Genomic DNA, 24783 nt, shown 5'->3' on the forward strand with positions numbered 1-24783 from the left:
TTAGGGGCAGTTAGTGCTTATTTTAGTGATTTTAATAGTGGTTGGTTTTAATTTCCAATTTTACTCATTTTTAAATGAACCAATTTTGTTTGCAGAACAATAGAACATGTATACAAATTCTGATAACTGTTTCAAGTTATTTAAACATAAAAAAGTAGTAACATGCGTAAGGGTTTATTTTTAAATATATACAGTGAATAAGTGAATAGATGAGCTAGCTTTAATGATGCTGCTCTTTTTTAAACTGCTAGTTCATTAGTGATATATCTAAGTTAGCTGTCTTGTCAAATTAAAAATACATTTTAATTCTTTTTCATCCCCTTCTGCACTCTTCCCCTTCTCTATAACTTGTAATCCCCTTCCCTGTGAGAAAAAATGTTTTTATTTGCCTTTATTTTGCTCTTTAGTGCATTATTTAATCTTAATTTATTTCACTTAACATTATGGCCTCAGGGTGCATCCATTTTCCTGCAAATGACTTAAGTTTATCCTTTATGACAAAATATTACTCCATTATATGTAAATATTCCATTTTGGTTTTTTTTTTTTTTTTTTACTCATTCATCTGTTAATAGACATATAGGTCATTTACAAGATTTAGCTATTGTGCTGCTATAAATATAGGCATGTATGTATTACTGTAATACGATAAGATCTTTGACACTTCAGGGAAGATACCTAGATGAGAAGTAGCTAGGTCAAATGAAATTTCTAATTTTAGTTTTTTGAGGAATTTCCATACTGATTTTCATTGTTGTTGTACCAGTCTAATACCACCAGCAATGTAGAAGGTTCCTTTTTCCTCATAGGTTTGCTACCATTTGTTATTATTTGATGTCTTGTTGCTGGCCATTCTTTCTGGAGTATCATAGAATCTGTGTTGTTTCAGTTTACATTTCTCTAATGCCCGGCAATATTGAGCATTTTTCTTCATATATTTATTGGCCATTTGTACTTTGAGAAGTATATTCATTTCACTTGCACTTAGTTTTTGTTTGGGTGTTTTTATTTGGAGGGATCTAATTTTTAAAAAATTCTTAATGTATTTTAATTTTTAGCCCTCCTTTTGAAGAATTGATGGGAAAAAAATGTCCCTATAGATGTCTTTTCACTTGATTATTTTGTTTGCTGTGCAGAAGCTTTTTAATTTGATAACATTCTTGTATCTGTATCTTTAAGTTACCCATTTTATTTTCTAGCAAATTTTTTCTGTTTTAACATTTAGATCTTTGACCCATTTTGATTTGGGTGAGTACAAGGCAAAACTTTAGTAAATGGGTTTACAGTATCTACCACTAGGGTTGAAACTATGACACACATGCTTAATAGGCTGTTTGTAGAATTGAAAACTCTAAAAGATTTGCTGTTACTGGTCTGGACACACTTTTCTGCATGTAACTATCCAGTTTTCCCCAGCATATTAATTAAGAGACTTTCTTCCAGCCTGTTTTTGGCTATTTTGTCAAAGACTGAATACCTGAATGTGTCTGGCATTTTTTCTGAATTTTCTTTTTTGTTCCATTGGTCTCTGTGTCTATTTTTGTTGTTGTTGTTTTTCCAGAACCATGCTGTTTTTCCTTTATCACTGTAGCTTTATAGTACAATTTGAAATTCTATGATGCTTCTGCTTTGCTCTTGTTATCCTGGCTTGCTTTTACTATTCTATGTGTCTTCTGCTTAACATATGAAGTTTTACCATTGCTTTCTCCAGTTCTGTGGTAATTTGATTGGAATTGCATTCGTCTGTGTATCACTTTTGGAAGTATAGCCATTTTGATTGTATTGTTTCTCCCTGTGAAGGTACAGGAGATACCTTTCTATTTTCTGATGGGTATTTCCCATCTTCTTTCTGCAGTTTGGTAGGTTTCATTGTAGAGGTTTGCATTAAGCATTTTCTGCATTAGGCTAATTCCTGAATATAATTTTTCTTGATATTATTAGGAAAGGTATTTATATTGATATTATTGGGAAAGGTATAATATCTTGATATTATTGGGAAAGGTATTATTGGGAAAGGTATCCCTAAACTTTCTGATTTAGATAATTATCAATATATATAAAAGCACAACTAATTTTCATATGTTGATTTTTGTATGCAGTTACATTGCTGAATTCGGTTATTAATTCAGGGAATTGTGATAGAATTTTTTTGGTTTTTGATATAGAGGGCAAGTTAAATGATAATTTAACTTCTTCCTTTCCTGTACACAGCACTTTTATTTTTCTTGCCTGACTGCTTTTGCTAACATTTAGGTGTTGTGTGGAACAAAAGTGGTGATATTAAACATTCTTGTTTTAGTCCTGATTTTAGAGGGGAAGCTTTCAATTTTCTCCATTTAATACGATACTGGCAGTGGTTTTGTCATAAATGGTTTTTATCAGATTGAACTAAGTTCCTTCTATGTCTATTTTCCTCAAAGTTTTTATCATAAACGAATGTTGCAGATTGTCAAGACTTTTTTTGTACATGTTGGGATGACTGTGATTTTTGTTATTTATGTGTATGTTGCATTATCCTTGCATCCTTGGGATTAAGCTGACTTTTTGATGCTCTTTTGTATCTTATTTGCCTATTATCTTGTTAAGGAGGATTTTTGCATCTGTGTTCCTTAAAGAGATTCTATTTTTTTGGTTGGAATCATGCCTGGTTTAGTAATCCGCATAATGCTGACTTCCAGGAAGGACTTTGGAAGTACCATATTCCTTCCCTTTTAATTTCATTAAAGAATTTGACGAATATTGGTGTTAGATCTTCTCTAAAGTTCTTGTAGAATTTGCTAGTGAATTCATTCAAACCTGGGCTTTTCTTTGTAGATTTTTTTTAACTGCTTGAATGAATTTCATTGCCAATTATTGGATTATTCAGGACCTTTATATTCATTGAGTATTGATAATTGGTATGTGAATTCTTTTGAATTCATTTTATTGAAATACAGATATATTGCATTCTTCTGAATTCTTCATTTTATTGAGATAAAGATATAATAAAGTAGTGCTAATACCTTTGGATTTCAGCAGTGTCCATGGCGTTTTCACTGTTTTCATTTCTAAATAAATTGATTTGCAACTTTTTTTGTAAAATTGGGTAAGAATTTGTCCATGTTTATTTCTTTGAAGAAGCAGCTCTTTGATTCTTTGTGGGTTTTTATTTTGTCTCAATTTCATTGATTTTTGCTATGATCTTCATAATTTTCTAATGTACTAGATTTGGATTTGAATTTTTCTTGTTTTTCTAGGATTTAGAAGTGCATCATTAGGTAATTTATTTGTTGCTTTTTTTGTTGTTGTTTGAAAGTGGGCATTCACAACTATGAATTTACTTATTTCTGCTTTCATTGTGACCCATAAGAATGTTGTACTAGCATTATGGTTTATTCTAGAAACTTATTTTTTCTGTTACTTGTTCTGTAATGAATTTATTATTCAAAAAGGCAATGTTTAGTTTCCATGGGTTTGCATAATTTCTGTGGTTTATTTGCCCATCAATTTGTAGTTTTAATTGTTCTGTGATCTGATAATATGCATGGCGTAATTTTAATTCCTATATGCATGGCATTTTAAAAATTTCTTTTGTATGTACTTAAGCACACTTTATTTGCTAGTACATGGTCTAATTAAGAGTATTCCGTGTGCTGCTGAGAAGAATGTGTATTTTCATTTTTCTGAAATATTGTAGATACATGTGAAATCCATTTTTTGAAAGATTTGTTCTACTCTGGTATTTCTTTGTTGTTTTTTTAGGGGGTACTGATATGTCTATTTGTGACAGTTGCATGTTGAAGTCCCCCACTTCAATATGTTTTTGTTTATCTGATCTTTTATATCCAGTAGTGCTTGTTTCATAAAGTTGAGTACACCATTTTCAGAGCGTATATGTTAGTAATTGTTATTTCTTCTTGTTGCATTTTCCCTTAACCAATTTGTAGTGAGTTTCGTTGCTTCTCCTGATCAGTTTTGGGTTGAAGTGCACTTTTAAGTCTCAGGATGTGATAGGTGCTCCTGCTTGCCTTCTGGTTCCTGTTTCATGGAGAGGTGTTTTTTGTTCTTTGATTTTCAGCCTTATGAGATTCTTTTTTGGTTTAGTGTGTTTATGTTGTACAACATACAGTTGGATTTTGTTTCCTGATCTATTTGTCAATCTGTCTTTTGATTGGGGAATTGAGATCATTCATATTGAGATTTATTACTGAATAGTATTGTCTTAGTATTTCACTTTCCTATTGCTAATTTCCTTTATTTCCCTTCTACTTAACTGCTCACCTTGCCTGGTGTATTTATTCTTTTAGGCTTTTTGTCATAGTTAGCTTCAGTTTCTTTTTCAAAGAAATTTTGCTAGTTTGGTTGTCATGACTTTAAATGTGTTCTTTATTGTAGAAATAGCTTATTTGTTCAACAATTTTTTAAAAATGTTTTGCAGAATATACATTGGTACATTGGTTCATGAACACAACAAGCATGCAAAATTTGCTTGTAAACTCTTACCAGATGACAAATATGACCCTCGCCATCTTTCCCATATGAACAGAGATGGCCACCTTTTCCAAAATCATGGAATGAATAAAGTTTTTGAATTAGGGTACCACTATATAGTCTGGGTTGGAAATTGTTTTCTTTTAGGGCTTGAAACACTTTACCCTGAGCTCTCCTGGCCATTATTTGTGTTAAGATGCCTGCTGCACTTCTGAAGGGTTAACCATTGTAAATGAGTTACTGTTTTTCTCTCACAGCTTTTAAGATTCTGTTCTTTTGTTGAATTTTGGGGATTTCGACTGTGATATCATGGAGAAGTTTTTTTCTGGTCTTGGTTTCTTGAGATTCTATATGCTGCCTCACTTGTTTGTATGTTAAATTCTTCCTTCTGGTATTTTATTAAGGTTTTTGATTTTTCACTAATTCCAATCAATCTTAAATTAGTCTTTGTGATTTAGCAGCTATTGGGTCCATTTTTATGGTTCCCCCCCCCCCGCTTTGTTTTTAGGTACCTTTTCTTTAATTTGTCACTGACAGTAGTCCTGTCAGTCAGTTGTGACACTCTGTCTATAGTTTAGATAGAAATTTTCGTCTCTTGAATTTGTTTGGAACCGTTTTGTGGACTCAATTCTTTTTATGTTAGTCATTAAGGTTTTGTACCATTTTGTTTGGGTCAGCTATCTTTGTGTTAGTGTGTTCTGATTGTTGTGTTTAGTAAGCCCTGTGACCTCACCAAGATCCTTAGTGATCTTTTTTTGTTTTCTCCTGTTACCTTTTGAATAGTTTCTGAGACTTCGATTTCCGCCCTTTGATACCTCAGTGGATCAGCTTTTGGAGGAGTTGGGAGATTTTGGAGACATTTTATTGTCTTGTCTTCTCAAGCTGAGGGGTTGATTATAGTGAATGACTTTGTTGCTAACATGGAGACCTCTTTAGTTATTGCCTGCTTTTCAACTATGACTTCTGTGTCTGGTTATCTATAGACCTACTTTGTCCCAGAATCTAACCACCTCAATTTGTTTGGAAGTTGTGGATTAACCAATGGTGAACTTGTAACACCCACCTGAACTGAATCAGTGTGGTTCTGGGGTGAGATTGTTGCCAGCACCATAGAAAGAGAACTGAAGAGGAAAATGAAGCTTATTATTCTGGTTTTCCTGATAGATCAGCGGCTTTCATTGTAGGAGGGGCCTGGAGTCCTGTCATAGAGGTTGGTTGTGATTCTCTTAAGGGAAGCTCCGTTCTTAATTTTGAGCATCATTTTTTGGCTCCAGTGCAGATCCCTCAGCGTGCACGCACAGATCCTTCTCCTTACTAATACAGACTTTCTAGCTTCCACCACTTTCGGCCTTCCCAGTGTAGATCCTTGATACAGATTTGCATGAAACTTTGTGGTGGTCTCTAGGCCTCTAGCTAGACTCGTGGAAGACATTTGCCTTGGACTCTAGGCTTTCAGCTGGACTCGTGCAGGACATTGCAGTGGGATTCATGCCTTCAGCTGGATTCCTTGGGTCTTTAGTATATCGACAGATTTCTTGCATTTTTCTGTATTTAACTCTCTAGGTGAATATTATAAAATAATCATGTACATTATATGTGCTATATTAAATCCATTCCCTTGTAAACCCTGATTACAACAGGAGTGGGTATTGCAGTACCTGGTTCTTTAGAAATTGACCCCTGCGTTGTTAATGACAAAAAAGCAATCTAGATATTTATGTATAGAGAAAACCAATTAATAGCAATAACTATGTCACCTTGTTTGTTGTCTATGGTTAACAATGGTAGCATACCTGAAGGACCAATATGTACCATCCTTAACTATAGAAAAGAGGTTTTGTAATTGTAGTATAATTACTAAGACAAACCACATACTGATAACTATAGTAAAAAATACTAAATAGATCAAATTTATATAGTGATAACCTAGAGTTAATGAGCTAGCTAAACATACAGTTGATATATTAACCAATGGAAGATGAGAAGAAAAAAGTAGTAAGTGAGATAGGTGAGCCTTTGATTAATAAAAAAATTGCTAGTATTAGAAAACAGTGACAGAAAATAATGAACAAGAAGGAAGAATAGCAAAACGAGGAAAAAAATAAGGAAGGAAAAGAAACTTATAAGACAAACAGAAAAGAAAAATTAAAAGCTAAAATCAAAAAGGGATAAAAATCTCAAACCCTCCCCTTCAAAAAACTAATAAAGGAAAGAAAATTAAAAAAAAAAACTCCTTTATATTTTTGAATGAGTTGTTTCTTTCTTAGATCTGTAATCTTGGAATCCAGTAAGTCATGGTTTTCTTGACCTATACTTTAGGGCCTGTGGATTTGTGAGATGTACAAAATATTAGCAATACAAAATAATTGTTAAGGTGACTAATTCTCAAATTGAAATATTATGCCAAAAAAAAAGGAGTTTTATTTTTTAAAAATTTTTTTAGAATAGCACTTATCCAGACTTTGGTGATGTCAGAAATAATGAAAACACTTTGTAGAGTCTGTGTAGCTATTAAAATATTTTCACTGACTTAAGTGATTAAGAAATACACTACCTGCATTTCAGAACTTTTGAAGTGTAAAAATACCTGGAAATTGCTTGGGTGTCAGTGAGAACACTTTAATTTCACACATCATTTTAACACCAGCAGTAACACTGGCCAGTGCCTTTTGTTTTCTCACAGCTTGCAGATATCCAGTCTAGTTATCTCTCACTTCCTGTTTCCAGCCTCCAAGTGTAATAATCTTCATTACTGCTGGTGAAGGAAATGCCCAACCAGGGTTGATTACTTTCCTTTCTTTGTTCTTTATCTTGTCCTCTGCTATCCCAGGAAAATCCTTTTCTCCATTTTCGTATTTGCTGTGATGTGCTTCTCGACCACTCGCTTCCTTTCCTTTCCCTTTAATCCCTACTTCACTCTCATCTGAGGCTGATTGATGGCCTGTCCATTTGCCTCCCTGAACACAGCACATCTATTCATCACTTTTACAGTTCTGTTCCCCGTGTCTCTGTTTTTCAATCATTTTAACATTTGAATTCTCCAAAAATAATCTCTTTTTGTCTCTCATTCTTTGTGACCAGAATCTTACTTCTGCCTTTCTTTTCTTTGGTTATAAAGTTGTAATTGAAAGAAAAGGAAAAGATCAGAGGCTAGAATATGAATACCTACCTCCCTGGTTCATGAACTTGGGCCAGACTGATAAAGTGACTGCATTTGAGATTATGCATTTTAAAAATGCTTATCCTGATACAATCATAAATAAAATACTTTGCTTTTCACTATATTTTATTGAAAAATTGCTTGAAGTATTTCATGCATTTACTCATTTGATATTGTACCATATATGGTTTTAGTTAGCTTACGTGGGCCAGCATTGACCATCATTTACTACTATGGTTAGAATGTATCCAAAGCCAGCATATCTGATTTGAAGGTAGATTTTTGGAGCACATCTTTTGCTAACTTTGAATTTTTTTATATGCCAAGAAACGTTTACTTATTCTGGCTTAAATATGTGAACATCAGTTTGTTCTAAACTTAGTGGGGTTTTTTTTATTATTAATAAGTCCTTTTTTAAAAAGCCCTTTACATTCACAACTGAGTGGGAAGTACTGTGTTCCTGAGTAGTCCTGATCCCACAGACATACTGCTTCTCCCATTAGTATCCCCTACCACTGTGGTACATTTCTTATAATTCATGAACCTATTATTATACATCATTATCATCCAGTTTCCCTAGTTTACATTAGGCTTTGCTCTTGGTGGTGTACATTTTATGTGATTTGACAATTATGTAAAGCCACATGAATATCCACCAGAGTAGTCTCATACAGAATAGGTCCACTGTCTTGTGCTATATTTATCCATTCCCATCCCTAGCCCCACAGTCCCTAAGGACCACTTACCTTTTTACTGTCTCCATAGTTTTGACTTCCAGGATGTCATGTAGTTGAAATTGTACAGTACAATGCGTACTCTTTTCAGGTAGGCCTCTTTCATTTAGTAATATACTCTTAAGGTCCATGTCTTTTTATGGCTTGACAGCTAATTTCTTTTTAGTATTGAATGGTATTTCTCATCCAGATTTCCCACAATTTTTATATCCATTGATGTAATGAAGGATATCTTGGTTACTTTATAGTTTCAGCACTTACAAATTAAACTGCTGAAAATATCCATGTGTAAATTTTTTGATATGGACTTTTTTCCAGTTCATAGGTAAATATTATTGCTGCCTCATATGGTAAGATATATGAAGTTTTATAGGAAATTGCTCAGTTACCTTCCAAAGTGGATATCCACATGCAAAATTTTAGAAAAGATCAACATTCTGCATATTTGCACTTCCATCAACAACAGATAATAGCTCCTGTTGTTTTATATAATACTGGTATTTAGTATGTTCAGTGTCCATTGTAATACAGTAGATATGTAATGCTCTATATCATTGTTTTAATTTGCAATTTACTAATGACATGAACCTGAACATCTTTTTATGTTTATTTGCCCTCTGTATTTCTTCTTGGGAAAGTGTGCAGATCTTCTGCTTACCTTTAAATTGCAGTTTCATTTTCTTGTTGTGACATTCTGAGAGTTCTTTGTACATGTTGGGTAATGCTTCATTATCAGATGTGTCTTTTGGAAATATTTTCTTTTCTTTGCATATAATAATGTCTTCTCATTGTCTTGACATTCTGTTTTTCAGAGCAGTGGTTTTAAATTGTAATTAAGTTCTAGTTTATCAGCTATTACTTGGTCATGAATTATAAGTGTAGTACTATTTATAAAAGGTCATATGCTACAATTTCTCTTACATTATTTCTTAGAAGTTGTATAGTTTTTCATTTTCACTTAGGTCTGTGATCCACATTGAGTTAATTTTTTTAGTTAATATGAGTTCATATTTGGGAAGAGTGTATAGATTCATTTCTGTGCAGGAAGATGTTCAGTTATTTCCTCAATGTAGAAAAAGCTGTCTTTGCTCTTGCTACTTTAATTATATGTCTCTGTCTCTCTCTCTTTCATATATACACACGACCCTCCCAAGTATCAAACTCAAGATATCTCTCTCTTTTTTTTTTTTTTTTGCTCTTGCCAGGCAGGTGCTGTCCCCCAGAGCTGTATCTACTGCATGTTTCTGTTTCTAATCTTATCTCTCTATCTTTTCCCTTGATAGGTGTTTCTTTTCACCAGTACCACACTGTCTTGATTTCAATAGCTTTGTACTAAGTCTTGAAGTTGGATAATTCTCTAACTTTGTTCTCTTCATTTTGAGTAAGGTGTTTGGAAGACTTTGTTTTCTTCTACATAAACTTTTAGAATTATTTTGTTGATAACCACAAAATAGTTTGCTAGGTTTTCATCTTAAGCCTTGGCTTTTTGACAGTACTTCGTCTTCCAGTGCATAAATATGGGGAGATTTGTTTATTTCTCTTATTTTTTCAGTAAATTTAGCACTTTAAAAGTAGGTTAAGTTTGATGTTAAAATTTTGCTGGCATATAATCAGACCCATTTTTTAATATTGTATAACAAGAATTTTTTATTTCAGATACATATTACTAGCATAACAGTATTTAGTTTAACAGCATAACTATTAAACTGAGATGCATACCATTACTTAATGCTTTTCACAATTATGTTGTGTTGACTTACTGTTAACACATATTTGCATTTAGTTCAGTTCAGTTTAAGAGATTTTGCCTTAGGGATAGAAGACAAAACATGCAAGTGGTATTTAGTGTAGACCTCTGTATATGGCTTATTTATAATACGAAAAGTTTTCATTTATAAAAGTTTTATTAGGGGAGAACGTGTGTTTGTAAAGTGAATTCATTAAACATTTGAAAGTTTCTATAAGAAATCACTCCTATGTTGCAAAATGAGTGTTACTGACCCTTGCCATAAAAGTAATTGCTGAGTTAATATTCCAACAGCGAGAAGCTGGATAGTTAAATCTGTCCTGATGTTGCTGATTTTTGAAACAATATCATTTGTTAACAGAGAAACTGATAACAGAATATTTCCAGATGCTAGTGTGCCAGTGTCATATTTTTCTACCTGCTCTTTAAATTTAGTTATTTTGATATAATAGTGTACATAAAACATAGCATTTAAAAAGGAAAATGAAAATTTGCAAAAAGAAGGTAGTGGAATCAGATGTTTATTTACTGTCTTAGTTGCTTTTCTCACTGCTGAGACAAAATACCCATCATCCAAAGTTAAAGGAGGACTGGTTTATTTAGCTCTTTAGATTGTAGAGGTTTCAGCTCTTTATGAAAATAATTTGAAAATGGCTTTATGTGTTTACTTTTGTCAGCAAATGCTAATAGACAACTTATTTTAAAGAGAATTTAAAAATCAATGAAAGTGATACATAATTTCAAAATCAGATGACAGGAAATTAATAATGGTTATTATATTGCATATTGTTGTCTTCAAAATAGTTGCTCAGATTACCAGATACAGGCATGCAAACAATATAAGCACTAACTGTTCCTTTCAATGAACTAATAAGAGTAAGTATTACAATTATCTTGCTCATGTGTGTACGTGTGTGTGTATTTTTTTTCCTTCTTCCCCACCCCGTCCCAGTTGTTCTCTCATTTTGAGCAGTTTCTTTCCCTTTCACAATATCTGTTGTACCTTTGGATCTTAGTTACTCTTTCAATGTCTTACGCTAGCAAAACTGTGATGTTTATACATAGAAGTCTGTTTTATTTCACTTAAGACTATAGTCTCTAGTTGTATTCATTTACCTATAAAAACCTCAAGTTTATCCTTCTTTATCGGTAAAGAGTACTCCATTGTATAAAAATACATCTTTTTTAAATCCATTCTTCATTTGATGAGCATTTGGATTGATGATGAGCATTGCAAGATTTAGCAATTATAAATTGTGCTGTTATAAACATGGATGCATATATATCACTGTAGTATGATGTTCCTCAGTTCTCCTGGAAAAGTACCTAGAAAGGAACTAGCTATTTTGAATGGGACATCTTAACCTAATTTTTTAAGGAATCTTCAAACTGCTTTCCAGTGGTTGTACCAGGCCACACTCCTACCAACAGTGGAAAAGGGTTCTTTTTCTCTACAATCCTTCTAGCATTTGTTAATGATTGATTTCTTGATAATAGCCATTTTTTCTGGAGTGAGATGTAATCTCAGCATTGTTTTAACTTGATTTCTTGAGTGACCAATGATGTTGAATGTTTTTTCATATATTGGTTTGCCATTTGTATTTTTTCATCCAAGAAGTGTGTATTCATCTCAGATGCCCATTTTTGGTTTGGGTCATTGATTTGGGGGGGCCTGAATTTAAAAATTATATGTTCTAGGTAGAAGTTGTTTGTCTCAGAGACAGATGACTATACTTTTTTCCCAATTTGGGAGTTTTCTTTGCACTTTGTTGTAGTTCTTTTGATGTGCAAAAGCTTTTTAATAATATAAGATCCCAGTTGTTGATTCTTTTAAAGTATTTCCTATTCAGGTTGGCTTTTGTTCATGAGCTCTCTCTGCTTCCCGTACCCCTTCATCTTAAAGATTTTTGCCTGCTTTCTTTTCTAGTAAATTTAGTCTTTATATTTTATCAGATCTTTGCTCCATTTTTTACTTCAGTTTAGTGCATATGATGGATATGGGGCTAGTTTTAGTCTGTGGCATATGGAAAGCCAGTTTTTCCAGCACCATGTATTAAATAGGCTGTCTTTCTTCTGTTGAACATGTTTGGCCCCTTTATCAAAGATAAGGTGACTGGGTGTATTTTTAGTTGTGTTTTGTGTTCCATTGATACAGAGGTTTGGTATTTCTGTTTTGCTTTTTGTTTTTTTGGCCTGTACTATGCTAATTTTATCACAGTAGCTTTGTAGAATAATGTCAAGTCAGGGATTGTGATGCCTCTTCCCTTGCTTTAGTTGCCCAGGATTTCGTCTGCTACTCTAGGTAGTCTCTTCTGGTTCCAGATGAATTTTAGTATTGGTGTCTCTAGATCTTAAACTTAGAGTCTTTAACATCTCCTTTTCCTTTACCCTTGGCCAGATCCCACCTCTCTTTAGTTACTGAATCACTAAATTAGTGCCTCTCATGCAGTTCCCTGGGTGATGGCACTGCCTGCAGCCCCAGCATTCTGGGAGGTTGAAGCAGGGAGTTTGCAAATCTGAGCCCAGCTTGGTCAATTTAGCAACTTAATGAGAGCTTGTCTCAAAAATAAAAACGGTTGACAGTGTAACTCAGTGTCAAGCCCTGGATTAAATCCCCAACACTGTCCCCCAGAAAATACAGATAGAGAAAGTCACTCACATAACATCCCACATAGATGGGGAGATATTACCTCTCATTTTCAGATTGTAGAAAGCCTAGGCCACTGTATGATATAGTGCCCCCATCCACCTCTTGTATCCCCTTTTAGCTTGCTTTGTGATATAGATATGTAATATGTTAAAGACAGATAAATACAGAGAAAAATGGAAAAGAGGATAAGAAACATGTGGCGATCACATGCAGTGTTTTAGATTGAATGGCAAAACAAGACCTGCTGAAACAGTGACATTTGAGTTGAAACTGCAGATACCGAGCAGATCATGTGGGTATATAGGAAAGCCTTCAGAGTGAGACAGCAATGCTTGGAGGCCCTGAAGTAGAGGTGTGTACACTGTGTTTTGGAGAAACATCATTGCTTCAACCCGTTGAACAATAAAGAGAATAACAGATGAATATTACAGCAGCAACAAATCACACATCCTTTTGGGTTATAAGACTTTGACTTTAACACAAAACAAGAAGTTAAGCCTTTAGAGGTTTTTTTGTTTTTATAAGGGTCATACGATCACATTCACTGTTTAGCTGTCAATTGTCTGATTAAGAATGACTACTTTTATTGTAAAATAGGAGAAAATGTTCAAAAGGAAAAGGGTTTTAGGGAGAAAGGAAGGAGAGGAAAGGGAAAAATGAGAAAGGAAGGGAAAAATGGAAATAAAGCTTTTGTAAATAAGGAAGGGGAATAGGTGTGGAAGGGGGAAAAAAGAATCAAGATATACCATGTATAGGTACAAATTCCCTATGATGAATGTGGTCATTGTGTATACCTAAAATCTACCAATAAACTTAACTAACTATAAAGAGAAAGAGAATAGACTACTATTCTGTGAAGACAGAGTCAGAAGTCCATGCAGGAAACTATTAAAATTAACCAGGTTAGAGATGCTGGTATTTTAAATAAGGGGTCGGGCCAGTGAGGTTGAACAGAAATAATATAATTTTGAGCAGTGGCTCAAAGATAAAACCAGTAGAACTTGCTGCTATACTGAATCAGGTGGAAAGAAAGAGGTCAAAGATAAGGTCTAGACTTTTGCCCTGAGAAACTAGGATGTATGAAGGTAGCTGAAATAGGAAAGATTATAGTTGGAATACTGTGGTACCTTGGTTCATGGACTTCATTCTTTTCCCAGTTCTAGTCAGAAACCAAACTGGATGAGAAGTGAATCAAATTTTCTCTTAGGGTTAACATAGAACCTAACTATTGAATTTGATTTGGTTCTCGTCCAGTTTAGTTTGTGGTCAGAAATGTGGAAATAATTTAAGGTTCCGGAATTGAGGTACCACAGTGTTAGGAATTTGTTTTGGAATGTCTTCAATTTGAGATACTTAACCAAAATTACTTAATTCAAATATTAGATTTCAAAATCAAGTATTTAAATCTGAGGCCTAGTATTTAAATCTGAATTTACAATAGGAATCTATACGGCAGATTTAAATTTGAGAGTTAAGACTGTATTTGCTTTTGAAGGAATAAAACTCATGGGATTACTGAAAGCTACATGTAAGGTAGAAAAGAGCTCCAGGCTGTGAGATCTGGAGGACCACAGAGCTTATTGTTTAAAAAAAAATATGGAATGCTTCATGAATTTGCATCTCACCCTTGTGTAGGGGCCACACTAATCTTCTCATATCATTCCAATTTTAGTATGTGTGCTGCCAAAGCGAGCACATTATAAATCTGCTTGCTTGCTGTTTTTGTATGGAGGATCGAACTCACAACCTCACACTTGCCAAGCAGGCACTCAGGCCACTGAGCTTTTGACCACAGAGTTTAGAAGATAGAGAAACAAGAAGCAGCAGTAGAGACAAAAGAGGGTAGAGTCAAGAAAGCTTAGAGGAAAATCAAATTAATAAGATACATTATTCTAGCAACAAAATGGAAAAAGTGAATCAAGAAGAATCTGTCAAATGTTGCTGGACCAAATACTATGAGGGTTGATAAATGATGATTGGCTTCCGTTACAAGGTCATTGGTGACCTTGGGTAAGAGCTGTTTTAGTGGAAAGTTAGAAAAACTTGTTTGGAATGGCGTTAAGTGAAAACACAGAGAAACTAAAGAAAGCATACAGAGATAATACCCTAAAGGAGTTTTGGTATTAAAGAAATGATAATTGATGGTAACTTGAAAGGGTAGAGAAATTGAGTTTATTTTTTAATAAAGTTTGGAAAAATGGTTTTGTTGAATTGTTGTGGACATTTTTCACTCAAGAGGGAAAAATGGATGATTGAAGAGAGTAGAGAGTTGCTCAGATGCTACCTTTGTGGAGAAGAGAGAAAGAATGGAAACTAGTAAAAAGGCATGAAGTACCTGTCTTGAAACTGTCATTTGCACCTATTTTCTACTCTTCTCTGAGGCATCAGTGGAAGGTCAGTGCTAGCCTATAAAGTGCTTTGTTTGAATTACAGCAGACTTAGTCCCGCAGCTCCCCTTATCTCATACCCCTTCTTACATCCCTCCAACCCTCCCAAACCTTGGCTAGCAGATGGTTCCTTTGACGGAATGAAATGGGGCCCCTTATTCCAGACATAATAGCCAACACAAGGGCTGGATTCTAGCTTTTACTTTGCTTAGACTGGGAAGTTTTGGGTATAGCAAATGAGGTACACTGGCATATCTTTATTGTGCTCAGTCTACTCCAAAAAAGTCACCTGCTGTTATGTAGTTAAATGTATGCATTATCCTGTGGCCAAAAGCTTAGGGGGAGGAAAGGAAATGTAATGGTATGGGAATCTTAGGAATCTTGGCCCTTCCACCAGTTGGCCAAGGGTATTTAAGGTGGGCTCTTTACTCTTTGACCTTGGGTAGTGAAAAGACTTGCATTATTTGATTCAAGGTTAGACATTGCGGCAGCATTGAAGTAAGAGAAAATACAGCAAAACCTTTGAAGAAAATATATACTTTACCTACATTTAAATTGTGTCATTTTATAATTCTGTCACATACGGAATATTATTTAACTCTGTACCTTAGTTTTCTCATCTAAAAATAGGAATATAACAATACTATTCTCCAAAACTTAGGAAAATTAGAGCACTATTGTTTTAAAAAGTGCCTGACTATATAAAAGATGATGTAAATCTGTGGTCAACATATTACTATTACTACTATGTAAGATTTTGAAACGTTCTGGAAGTTCTATAACTTTGACACTAAAATGTAATTTTATAATAATTATTTTGAGTCATGAAGTGAAAAGTTAACTTGGAAAAGGAATACCATTGAATCAAAGTTTTTGTTCCGTAGTTGGTATTCAGTTGTGGTTTTTTCTTTTAGCAAATACATTTTATACCTATAATGCAAAAGGTGACTGAGAAATGAGCTGTTACAAAATTAGTCCCAGTTCCTGCATGTATTTAACGCTTACAGAAGGTTACTTAATTTTCAAAGACATTTTCCCCTAACTAGGACAAATTAATGAGATTTTACTGTGCATATGTATTTGCTTTAAAGATGGATTATTGAAGCCATCTGTAACTAAATTATACAATCCACATTTTTTGTGTGAATTGTTCTTCACAGTACACGTTTTTGAGTATTGCTGCTGTCACATAAAACTTACCTGAAGTTTTATGATTTATAATGTATGTTTTACAAAATCATTATGCACTTAATTTATTTTAACTTATATCCTATTATTAATTAATATGGGTTGATTTTGCTGAATTGCACTTGTTTTACATAGAACTTGCAGATTACTTCTAAACTGATGAACACTTTAAAAGAAGAAAAGCCTTATACATATACTTGTTCAGGGAGCCAAGAAATAGAAGTCTGTAAAGTATTTGAAGAGGGTTTAAAAACTATTAGTTTGGGGCTGGGGATTTAGCTCAGCGGCATAAGCACCTGCCCTGCAAGCAGGCGGTCATGAGTTTGATCCCCGGTACCGATAAAAATGAAAAAGACAAAAAAAAAAAAAAAAAAAAAAAAAAAGAAATGGCTAATGACCAAGGCTAGAATCCTGGAGTATCTTGTTATAATGAAAACGAGCATTCATAAGCTGATGATGGCACTCTACGAGAATATAAAAGCCATTTTAGAGGAATTCCTACTAGCCAGACCTGAAATAATTTGAGCATTGAGATAATTAAAAGTAGCTGTGAATTTATAAACCGTTGGAAAAGAATAGCAATCTGTGAAACCATACTAGTTACATATTTACACATGCACACACGCACATACACAAACAAAAAAGAGGACTTAAATGGTTAAATATGGAGGAAGCAAATACTCAAGTTCTAAAACATCATCATTGTGCCACTATCAATAGTAAGGTTCAAAAGAATTACAAATTAGTGCAAAGAGAAATTTTGATTTATTTATCCTTAGATTGCTAATTCATTGTAGGGAAAAGTTAGTAACTAAGCAGTAGGAAAATTAATACAGCACCTTGTCTGATGCTTAAAATCACCAGTGAGGGATAGATGCCTTTGAATGTGGTATATCGTTTCAGTACTTAATACTCTGACCAAGAGTTCATTGCTTGCATCTAATCATGGTAAAACACCAGATAAGCTCAAAGTGATGAGTTCCTTTGTTTTTTTCTTTTTTTTGTTTGTTTTGGTTTTGGGTTTTTTTTTTAGGGATTATGTACTTTAAAATGTTAATGTTACAGAAGTCAAAAGCTAAAAGAACTTAACATTAAAGGAGGCTAATGATCTTGAACATAATTGATTCCAAGACTGGATCTTGTGTCTGGAGAAAAATATGTTTTTTAAAGTCATTTGACAACTTTATAATACTGAATCTAGGTTGCTGTGTTGACGCGGTTTCTAAAATTTTAACTATAAAGATTTGTAGGAAATTTCTTAGGAAATGCACACTGAAATGTTTGTGTTGAAAGAGTCATGATATATGCAGCTTATTCTCAAATGGCATAGAAACAAGTGTGTAAATGCTTATGTGTTTGTCTTTGGAAAGAGAAAAGACAAATAGGATCAAACACTAATTGAAGGAGATGGGTAATTTACAAGTGCTTTTTGTACTTTTTTTTTGTAATTTTCTAAAAGTTTAAAATTTTTACAAATTTTACAGGTACGTGTGAACACATTGGTGCCATCATTGCTCTAGGTTGCTGATTTAACTTTAATACTCCAGTAGTTCTAAAGATGGTAATGTGCATTGCTTATGATGTATATATTGATTTTTAATTTCTTTTGAATAGTGCTGGGCCTAAAGGAGATAACATTTATGAATGGAGATCAACTATACTTGGTCCACCAGGTTCTGTATATGAAGGTGGTGTGTTTTTTCTGGATATCACATTTTCATCAGATTATCCATTTAAGCCACCAAAGGTAAGACCCTTGAAGTATATTCTGTAATATTCCTCCTTTTCCAAAATAATTTATTCTAGACTTTAAATGTGTATTAATATAATAATTATTTCATGACTATTCACAAATTAATAGAGAAACTCTTATAGAACCAAGGCCTTTAAAATGGAAAGTAATGACTCCTACCTTTTACAGATAACTTATCATATTCATCAGAGGGTTTGTTAGTTTTTAAAAAATCCTATATTTTGTTCATGAATGAAACATTGTACTTATGAAGGGAAATTTCATTTAGGAGATTGGGTAAAAAGTAAACTTGTTCGGTAGCTTTCAGGAGTAATGGTTTAGCTATGTGAATTTTGCCTTTATAAAGAAGCAAAGACTAGAAAACACAGCAAAGAAAAATAAGTAATATTTAGTAAATCCATTTTGTGCCCTGTGTGAGTATAAAGTGTAAGCAGTGGAAACTAGGGGTGGTAGGGTAACCCATTGATGTTTAGTTCATTTTAAATAAGTAGCTGAAGGTTTGAGTTGTGCCTTGTAATGCCTCTCAGTTATTTTGCAAGGCTTAAACATAATAGTTATTTGAATGGCTTCCTCTTCTGCTTTGTTATTCTAAAATGGTCTAGCCAGCAGTTAAAAACCACCAGAATTAAACCTGAGCATTAATTTTGTCCTTACAGACATTCGACATCCCAGGGAAATGTTTTATCAGATCTGTAGCACTTAACTATGATGAAATGTTTTTCTTTTCAAATATGTTCCCTATTATAATTGTCATCTATGTAGTGGTTTAATGCATGCATGGGTAAAAAGATTAAAAAAAAAAAAAGAAAAGAAAATTTCACAGAAAGACATTATGGAACAAGGCTATAGTAGCTCCACCTAGTGGTATTTACCTCACATTGTAGATGCCAAGGTTTTTATCACCTAGAGATGCTCCCACTAAGGTGTCCATTTTTGATTGCTTTACTGGATAGTCGTCCCATCAGAATCTAAGATGTTGAAATTAGTGAATTGATATCGTTTAAATTTCTTTGGGGTCTTTGGAGTCTGTCTTTCTGAATCTGTCAAATAAATGTCCTTGTTGTTGATCGTAGCACAATTTGTGTTCACATTCGGAATTAAACATATTTGCTGTTAGTAAACCACTGATTGCTCAGTTTGCACTCACAGATTTTTTTTACTATAGAAACAAACCACATGGCTGTATTTATAGTGATACTTCCACATGCCTGGTTTTCATATTGAACATTCATTTTACTATATTAGCAAAATCGAGGGATTTTGTGTATGTTTTGCACAAAATTATTTTTGTATGTAGAGGAAAATTGAATTAAAAAGATTATATTTGTCCTAGTTCATTTTAATGGAAAATAGGAATTAAAGATTTCAACTACTATATGATGTATGATTGTCATAATCATTTTGATTATAATGGTTATTGTAAATTTAGCATGATATTTTTTGCTGAAATTGCAGTATCTTTATTTTCTAAGTTAATATTTTTTCTCTCCTGTTACAATATATTGTATTAAGTATTCTTGAGTCTATAAGTGAAATAAGATTTCTGGTATTATCTCAGTGTTAGGAAGCAGTGCTCTATAGTATTCTTTTTGAAGTTCACATAATGTGTTGAACTTTATAAAGAATAATAAAAATGTAATTCTTTGCAGCTCATGGATACTAGTTTGTTTGTTCATTAATAACTGAAAGTATTTAAAAATATTAATCGTATTTGTAACACATGTTGATTGAGTAGTCACCTGTCAATGATTTGAACATCTTTCATTCTCATATTCTGCAGCAGCACTGTTAAATGGAAAAAATAAACATGATGCAAAGCTACATGTATAATTTTGTTTTCTAGTACCCATATTTAAATAGTTAAAATGGTGAAAATCCTAATGAGATCTTTTATGTTCTGCTTTTGGCACTCAGTCTTTAAAATTTGATGTGTATTTTACCCCTCTAACTCATTTTAATTTGATTAGCTACAGTTAAGAGCTTTCTGTCTACATGTAACTACTGTGCTGTATTAGAAGAGTTCTGTAGGGGTTATGAAACTCTCCCCCTAGCTAATCAGTGATTTGCTGAAGACTTCAGTGTCTTCTTTTTAGATTCCACTTCAGCAGACTTAACTACCAGTTATTGTTTTGAAATTTGCTAGTATCTGTTTTTGACATTTATCTTTCCTCACATATCAGAGATATAGCTGTTTCTTTTAGCCACTTAAAACTGTTTTCATGTGTTAGTCTGACAAGTTAACCAACTTGGTTAACTTGGTTAAGGCCAAGAAATAGAAAGGCAACTAGTACACATGATTTCACCATTCTCCATCACTTTGTGATATGTGGCAACAGGTTAGCTGAGTTGGTACTGACACTTGTACTAAGAAACTAACGTAACTTGTATTTTAAGAGAGTCTTCCTTGGTTCTCTTACTTTTGCACCAAAACATTTCCTCTTTTCTTCACTTTCTCTCATTGTATGTGTGTGTAAAAATATTATGGTAGGTATGTGCATACACATATGTGTATAGGATTACTGTACTGTTCATTTAGATTTAGTTGATCAATTCCTCATTTTGTTTAAAAACTAATAACAAGTCTTTTTATGCCAGGAGAAAGCAAACATTTCTTTTAACTTTGTCAAGTAAAACCATTTAAATTTGCAACTAAATTTTTATCTCAGCTTAGCACTGAATAAATTACTTGCTCTTATCCCATTATGGCGAGGATTGCAGTTTTTTAAGTTTTTGCGTTGAATTCATATATGTTACCTAGAAAAGTTAAAGGAACAAGAATTTGAGAAGAAAACATTGTATTATGACCCATTGTTATGGGCTTGCCAAAAGTGTAATTCTAGGAACTGATAGGTTAAATATCACCTATGATGTGTGAGATTTAGATGATAGTAAAGCATTCATAATATTTTTTTTTCCTGTTTGCACTGTGACCTAGGTTACTTTTCGTACCAGAATCTATCACTGCAACATCAACAGTCAGGGAGTCATCTGTCTGGATATCCTTAAAGACAACTGGAGTCCTGCTTTGACTATTTCAAAGGTTTTGCTGTCTATTTGTTCCCTTTTGACAGACTGCAACCCTGGTAAGCAAATCTTTATAAACATACTATAAGGCAACAAAAATCTGTGCATTTAGTTGATTAGCTTAAATTGATTGAGAAATAAATCCTGCTGGTAAAAATCTCATCATAAAATATTTTGTTGAAGACATTATCAGTGCTATTTCAATTAAACTAGGCCAGAAGTTTCTCAGTAACTTCATTTAGTTAACAATACATTGTTTTCTCACTTTCATTCATATCATCTCTTTTTTCTAAATTATGTAGCTGTATAACTAGTTTGTACCAATAATTTAAGCAGTGTCTTTGACACTGCTGCCTCCTCCTCTTCTTCCATGGATGCTTTAAGGCAGCCAATCAGTAGGGAAGAGCTTTTTCCTTTTTGGATTTAAGTTATATTAGATGTAGTAGTAAGGGAAATTAAAATAATAGCTGATAAGAGAGTTGAACTTAATGATATAAATTCAGAAATAAAGTCTTTGGTATATAATTTGGTAACTTTTCCAGAAATACATAATTACCACATAGATAATTTAACCTAAATAGCTGATGTGATAAAGTGATGTTTAGACCCAGAAGTCCATGTGTTATCTCACTGTAATTTTTAAAGTTGACTTGCTTTTGCTAAGTAAAGTCTGTCACTGTTAGCTTGGACTTAGAATATATATGCATTTGGTGTACCTGGTTTACATTCTTGTGATCAGTTGCTCAAACAACGGATAGATCGATGTCCCTGGTATCATTTATTAAAGTAAAAGATTAAAATTTACCTGAGTATTTATTGATAGAAGGCCTAGTTAATAAACAGAATAGCTCTGGATGAAATGACAGAAGAAAATCCTTAAGAAATATTAAGTGAAAATGCAACATACTAGAAAAAATATATGCACATAATGATAACGTTCAATGTGCATATAAAATCTTTGAAACAAGTAAATGGTATTTGCCAGACAAAGAAAATTTGAGTAGTTGGAATCAGAAGGATGAGAGCTTTTACTTTTTTTTTTTTTTAACTGGCTATCGTTTAGAACACCTCAAATACTATATCATATGTATATATTTTTAAAATAAATTCAGAATAAAAGTTCACATCTCAGTCAATTTTTATTTTAAAATACTTGAAATGGCAAGTTTTTAATAGCTCTATGAATGGTAATTAACATTATTACTACACAGAATACAAGAAACATTTCATTCTAAATAGCATTGATTAGAAGATCAGTTCTTTATAAGATTTAGTATCTGTAACACCTACCTGCTACACTTTCATTATTGAATGAAATGCCAAGGCCACAAATAAGTTTTATCTATTAAAGGCATATATCTTTTTAAAAATTTAAAACTGTCTTTTTTTTTTTGTGAGAGGCTTTCTTAATTTGTATATTAAAATATATAGTCACATTACCTTAAACATTTTTTCTTTTGAATACCAAACCATTCTTTATCTGGATACTGCTGAAATATAAGTGTTTAATTTAATAGACTATTAGAACTGTACATTTAAGATACCACATAATATTTTTGATGTTTCCACTTTTCCAGCGGATCCTCTGGTTGGAAGCATAGCCACTCAGTATTTGACCAACAGAGCAGAACATGACAGGATAGCCAGACAGTGGACCAAGAGATACGCAACATAACTCACACGATGTGTATGCAGTGTGAAGGGGCAGGAGGCATCTTCTCACTGTGCTGCAAATCTTTATAGCCTTTACAATACGGACTTCTGTGTATATGTTATACTGATTCTACTCTCTGCTTTTATCCTTTGGAGACTGGGAGACTCCCCAAAAAGGTAAATGCTATCAAGAGTAGAACTTTGTAGCTGTAGATTAGTTACGTTTAAAACGCCTACTTGCAAGTCTTGCTTCTTTGGGATATCAAAATGTATTTTGTGATGTACTAAGGATACTGGTCCTGAAGTCTACCAAATATTATAGTGCATTTTAGCCTAATTCATTATCTGTATGAAGTTATAAAAGTAGCTGTAGATGACTAGGAATTATGTCATTTGTATTAAACCCAGATCTATTTCTGAGTATGTGGTTCATGCTGTTGTGAAAATGTTTTACCTTTGTCAGTTTGTAATGAGAGGATTTCCTTTTACCCTTTGTAGCTCAGAGAGCACTGATGTATCATCTCAAACACAATAAACATGCTCCTGAAGGCATAGTTTCCTGTCGTAATATTTCAAGTCAGTCTTGTCAGAAGGTGTGTCTGAGATGATTGTTGATGAAATAAACATGTGGATATGAAGATTGATTATTAAGCACTAGTACAAATGAATGAGTTATTAAATGCATAGTTTTTCTTTAAATCTTAATGAAAAAATACAGTGAGTTGATATATGCAAAACAGGATTTTAAACCATTGCTCTCAAAAACCCTTAAAGTTTTAGTTTGAGCTAAGAAGGACAATCCTGACTTACTCAGGAGTGGCATCTTTTTTAACATTTCATTTCCAAATCAGTGATTTCTGTTCAGCATTGCACAGTATTATCCAATAATAACTCTGATATGTTAGCTCATGTATGATTCCTTTTTTAAAATCTCGGTTTTAATTTTTATGATGTGTTACCATTTTTACTATGATGAATGTCCACAGGCAGAGTTGAACCCAACACCCTTGTCAGCCTAAATGGTAGAAGAGGACTATGTTTATGTGCAATTAAAATTATAGCACATTTGTAAGGTTAAATGCTTTCTAGTTGAAATTATTAAATATATTATTAAGCTTATAATTACTAAGCTTTCTTAAAAGAGTTTGTCAACAGTATAATTTTGCTTATTTTTTCCCTTTGGGATTTTTTTTGTTGTTATATAATGAAGCTTGTAGTCCATGGGACAAGTATCTTCCCCAGTGCTAAATATGGTAATAAGAGTAGTATCAAAAAATTTAGAGAGTTGAGTTAGCATAAAAATACATTGCTTCAAGATAGTAAAATACATAGTTACATATGCTCTCACTAAAAACTGGGCTATTTGTCAATAGAAGCCTAAAATCAGAGTAAAATAGGTTAAATTTTCGTATCTGTCTTTTACTTTAACACTTCTAGATGTAAAAATAGCCTGTTACAAATAAAATGGTACTATTTTGAAAAATTTAGGTTTATATTTACAAAAGCTCCAAATATTGTCTATATTCACAAAAATCTGCAGTGAAATTCAAATCACTGTGATAGGCGTAGACACCTTTCATGTAAACCAAAAATATTTTTATGAATTCTGAGTGAGCTGCAGAAAGTAGTTTTTCCTTAATGCCAAAATTGTCCATTCTATATCCTAGAGTAATAAGCTTTTCTCTTGGCGCTAAACAAATCTCTCACCATTAGGATATTTAAGGATATTATAATTGTACTTTCTTCAGTTGCTTTCAGCCTAAGTATGACCAACCTACTTTGTTTTCTTGGCCTGACAAAGTAGATTGAACTCATTTTTTGAATATTTGTGGGTCTTCCATAAACTACCTTTGTGGCCTTAAATAAGACTTCTTTGCATTTTAGTTTGTTCATACATGATACACTAAAGTTGAATTTAATTATTTCACTGTTCTGTATAATCTCTCCAATTCAGTAATTCTAAACTTACAAATTTTTGTTCTGTGTATTCTGCTTTTTCTTTCAGGAAGCTGGCTGC

At 33.1% G+C, this 24783-nt stretch overlaps 1 protein-coding gene and 1 non-coding gene across 6 annotated transcripts in view; one reads left to right on the top strand and one right to left on the bottom strand.

Annotated features, from left to right (window-relative positions):
* Ube2e3 (ubiquitin conjugating enzyme E2 E3) overlaps positions 1-23318 on the top strand; it is an 89761-nt gene extending 66443 nt beyond the window's left edge. For all 5 annotated transcript variants that reach the window (XM_063259391.1, XM_063259387.1, XM_063259388.1 and 2 more), the window contains exons 4-6: positions 17951-18083; positions 21025-21172; positions 22691-23318. In XM_063259391.1, coding sequence (XP_063115461.1) covers positions 17951-18083; positions 21025-21172; positions 22691-22788 — 379 coding nt within the window. In that variant the 3' untranslated portion in view covers positions 22789-23318. The remainder of the gene's footprint in view (positions 1-17950; positions 18084-21024; positions 21173-22690) is intronic.
* LOC111754222 (U6 spliceosomal RNA) lies at positions 14352-14457 on the bottom strand. The gene has a single exon (XR_002788927.1). It is a non-coding gene; the product is annotated as a U6 spliceosomal RNA (small nuclear RNA).
* Positions 23319-24783: the final 1465 nt, after the last annotated feature.

Source organism: Cavia porcellus, unplaced genomic scaffold, assembly GCF_034190915.1.
Source record: "Cavia porcellus strain 051 isolate PalLab524CR breed Dunkin Hartley unplaced genomic scaffold, mCavPor4.1 scaffold_12, whole genome shotgun sequence".
NCBI lineage: Eukaryota > Metazoa > Chordata > Mammalia > Rodentia > Caviidae > Cavia > Cavia porcellus.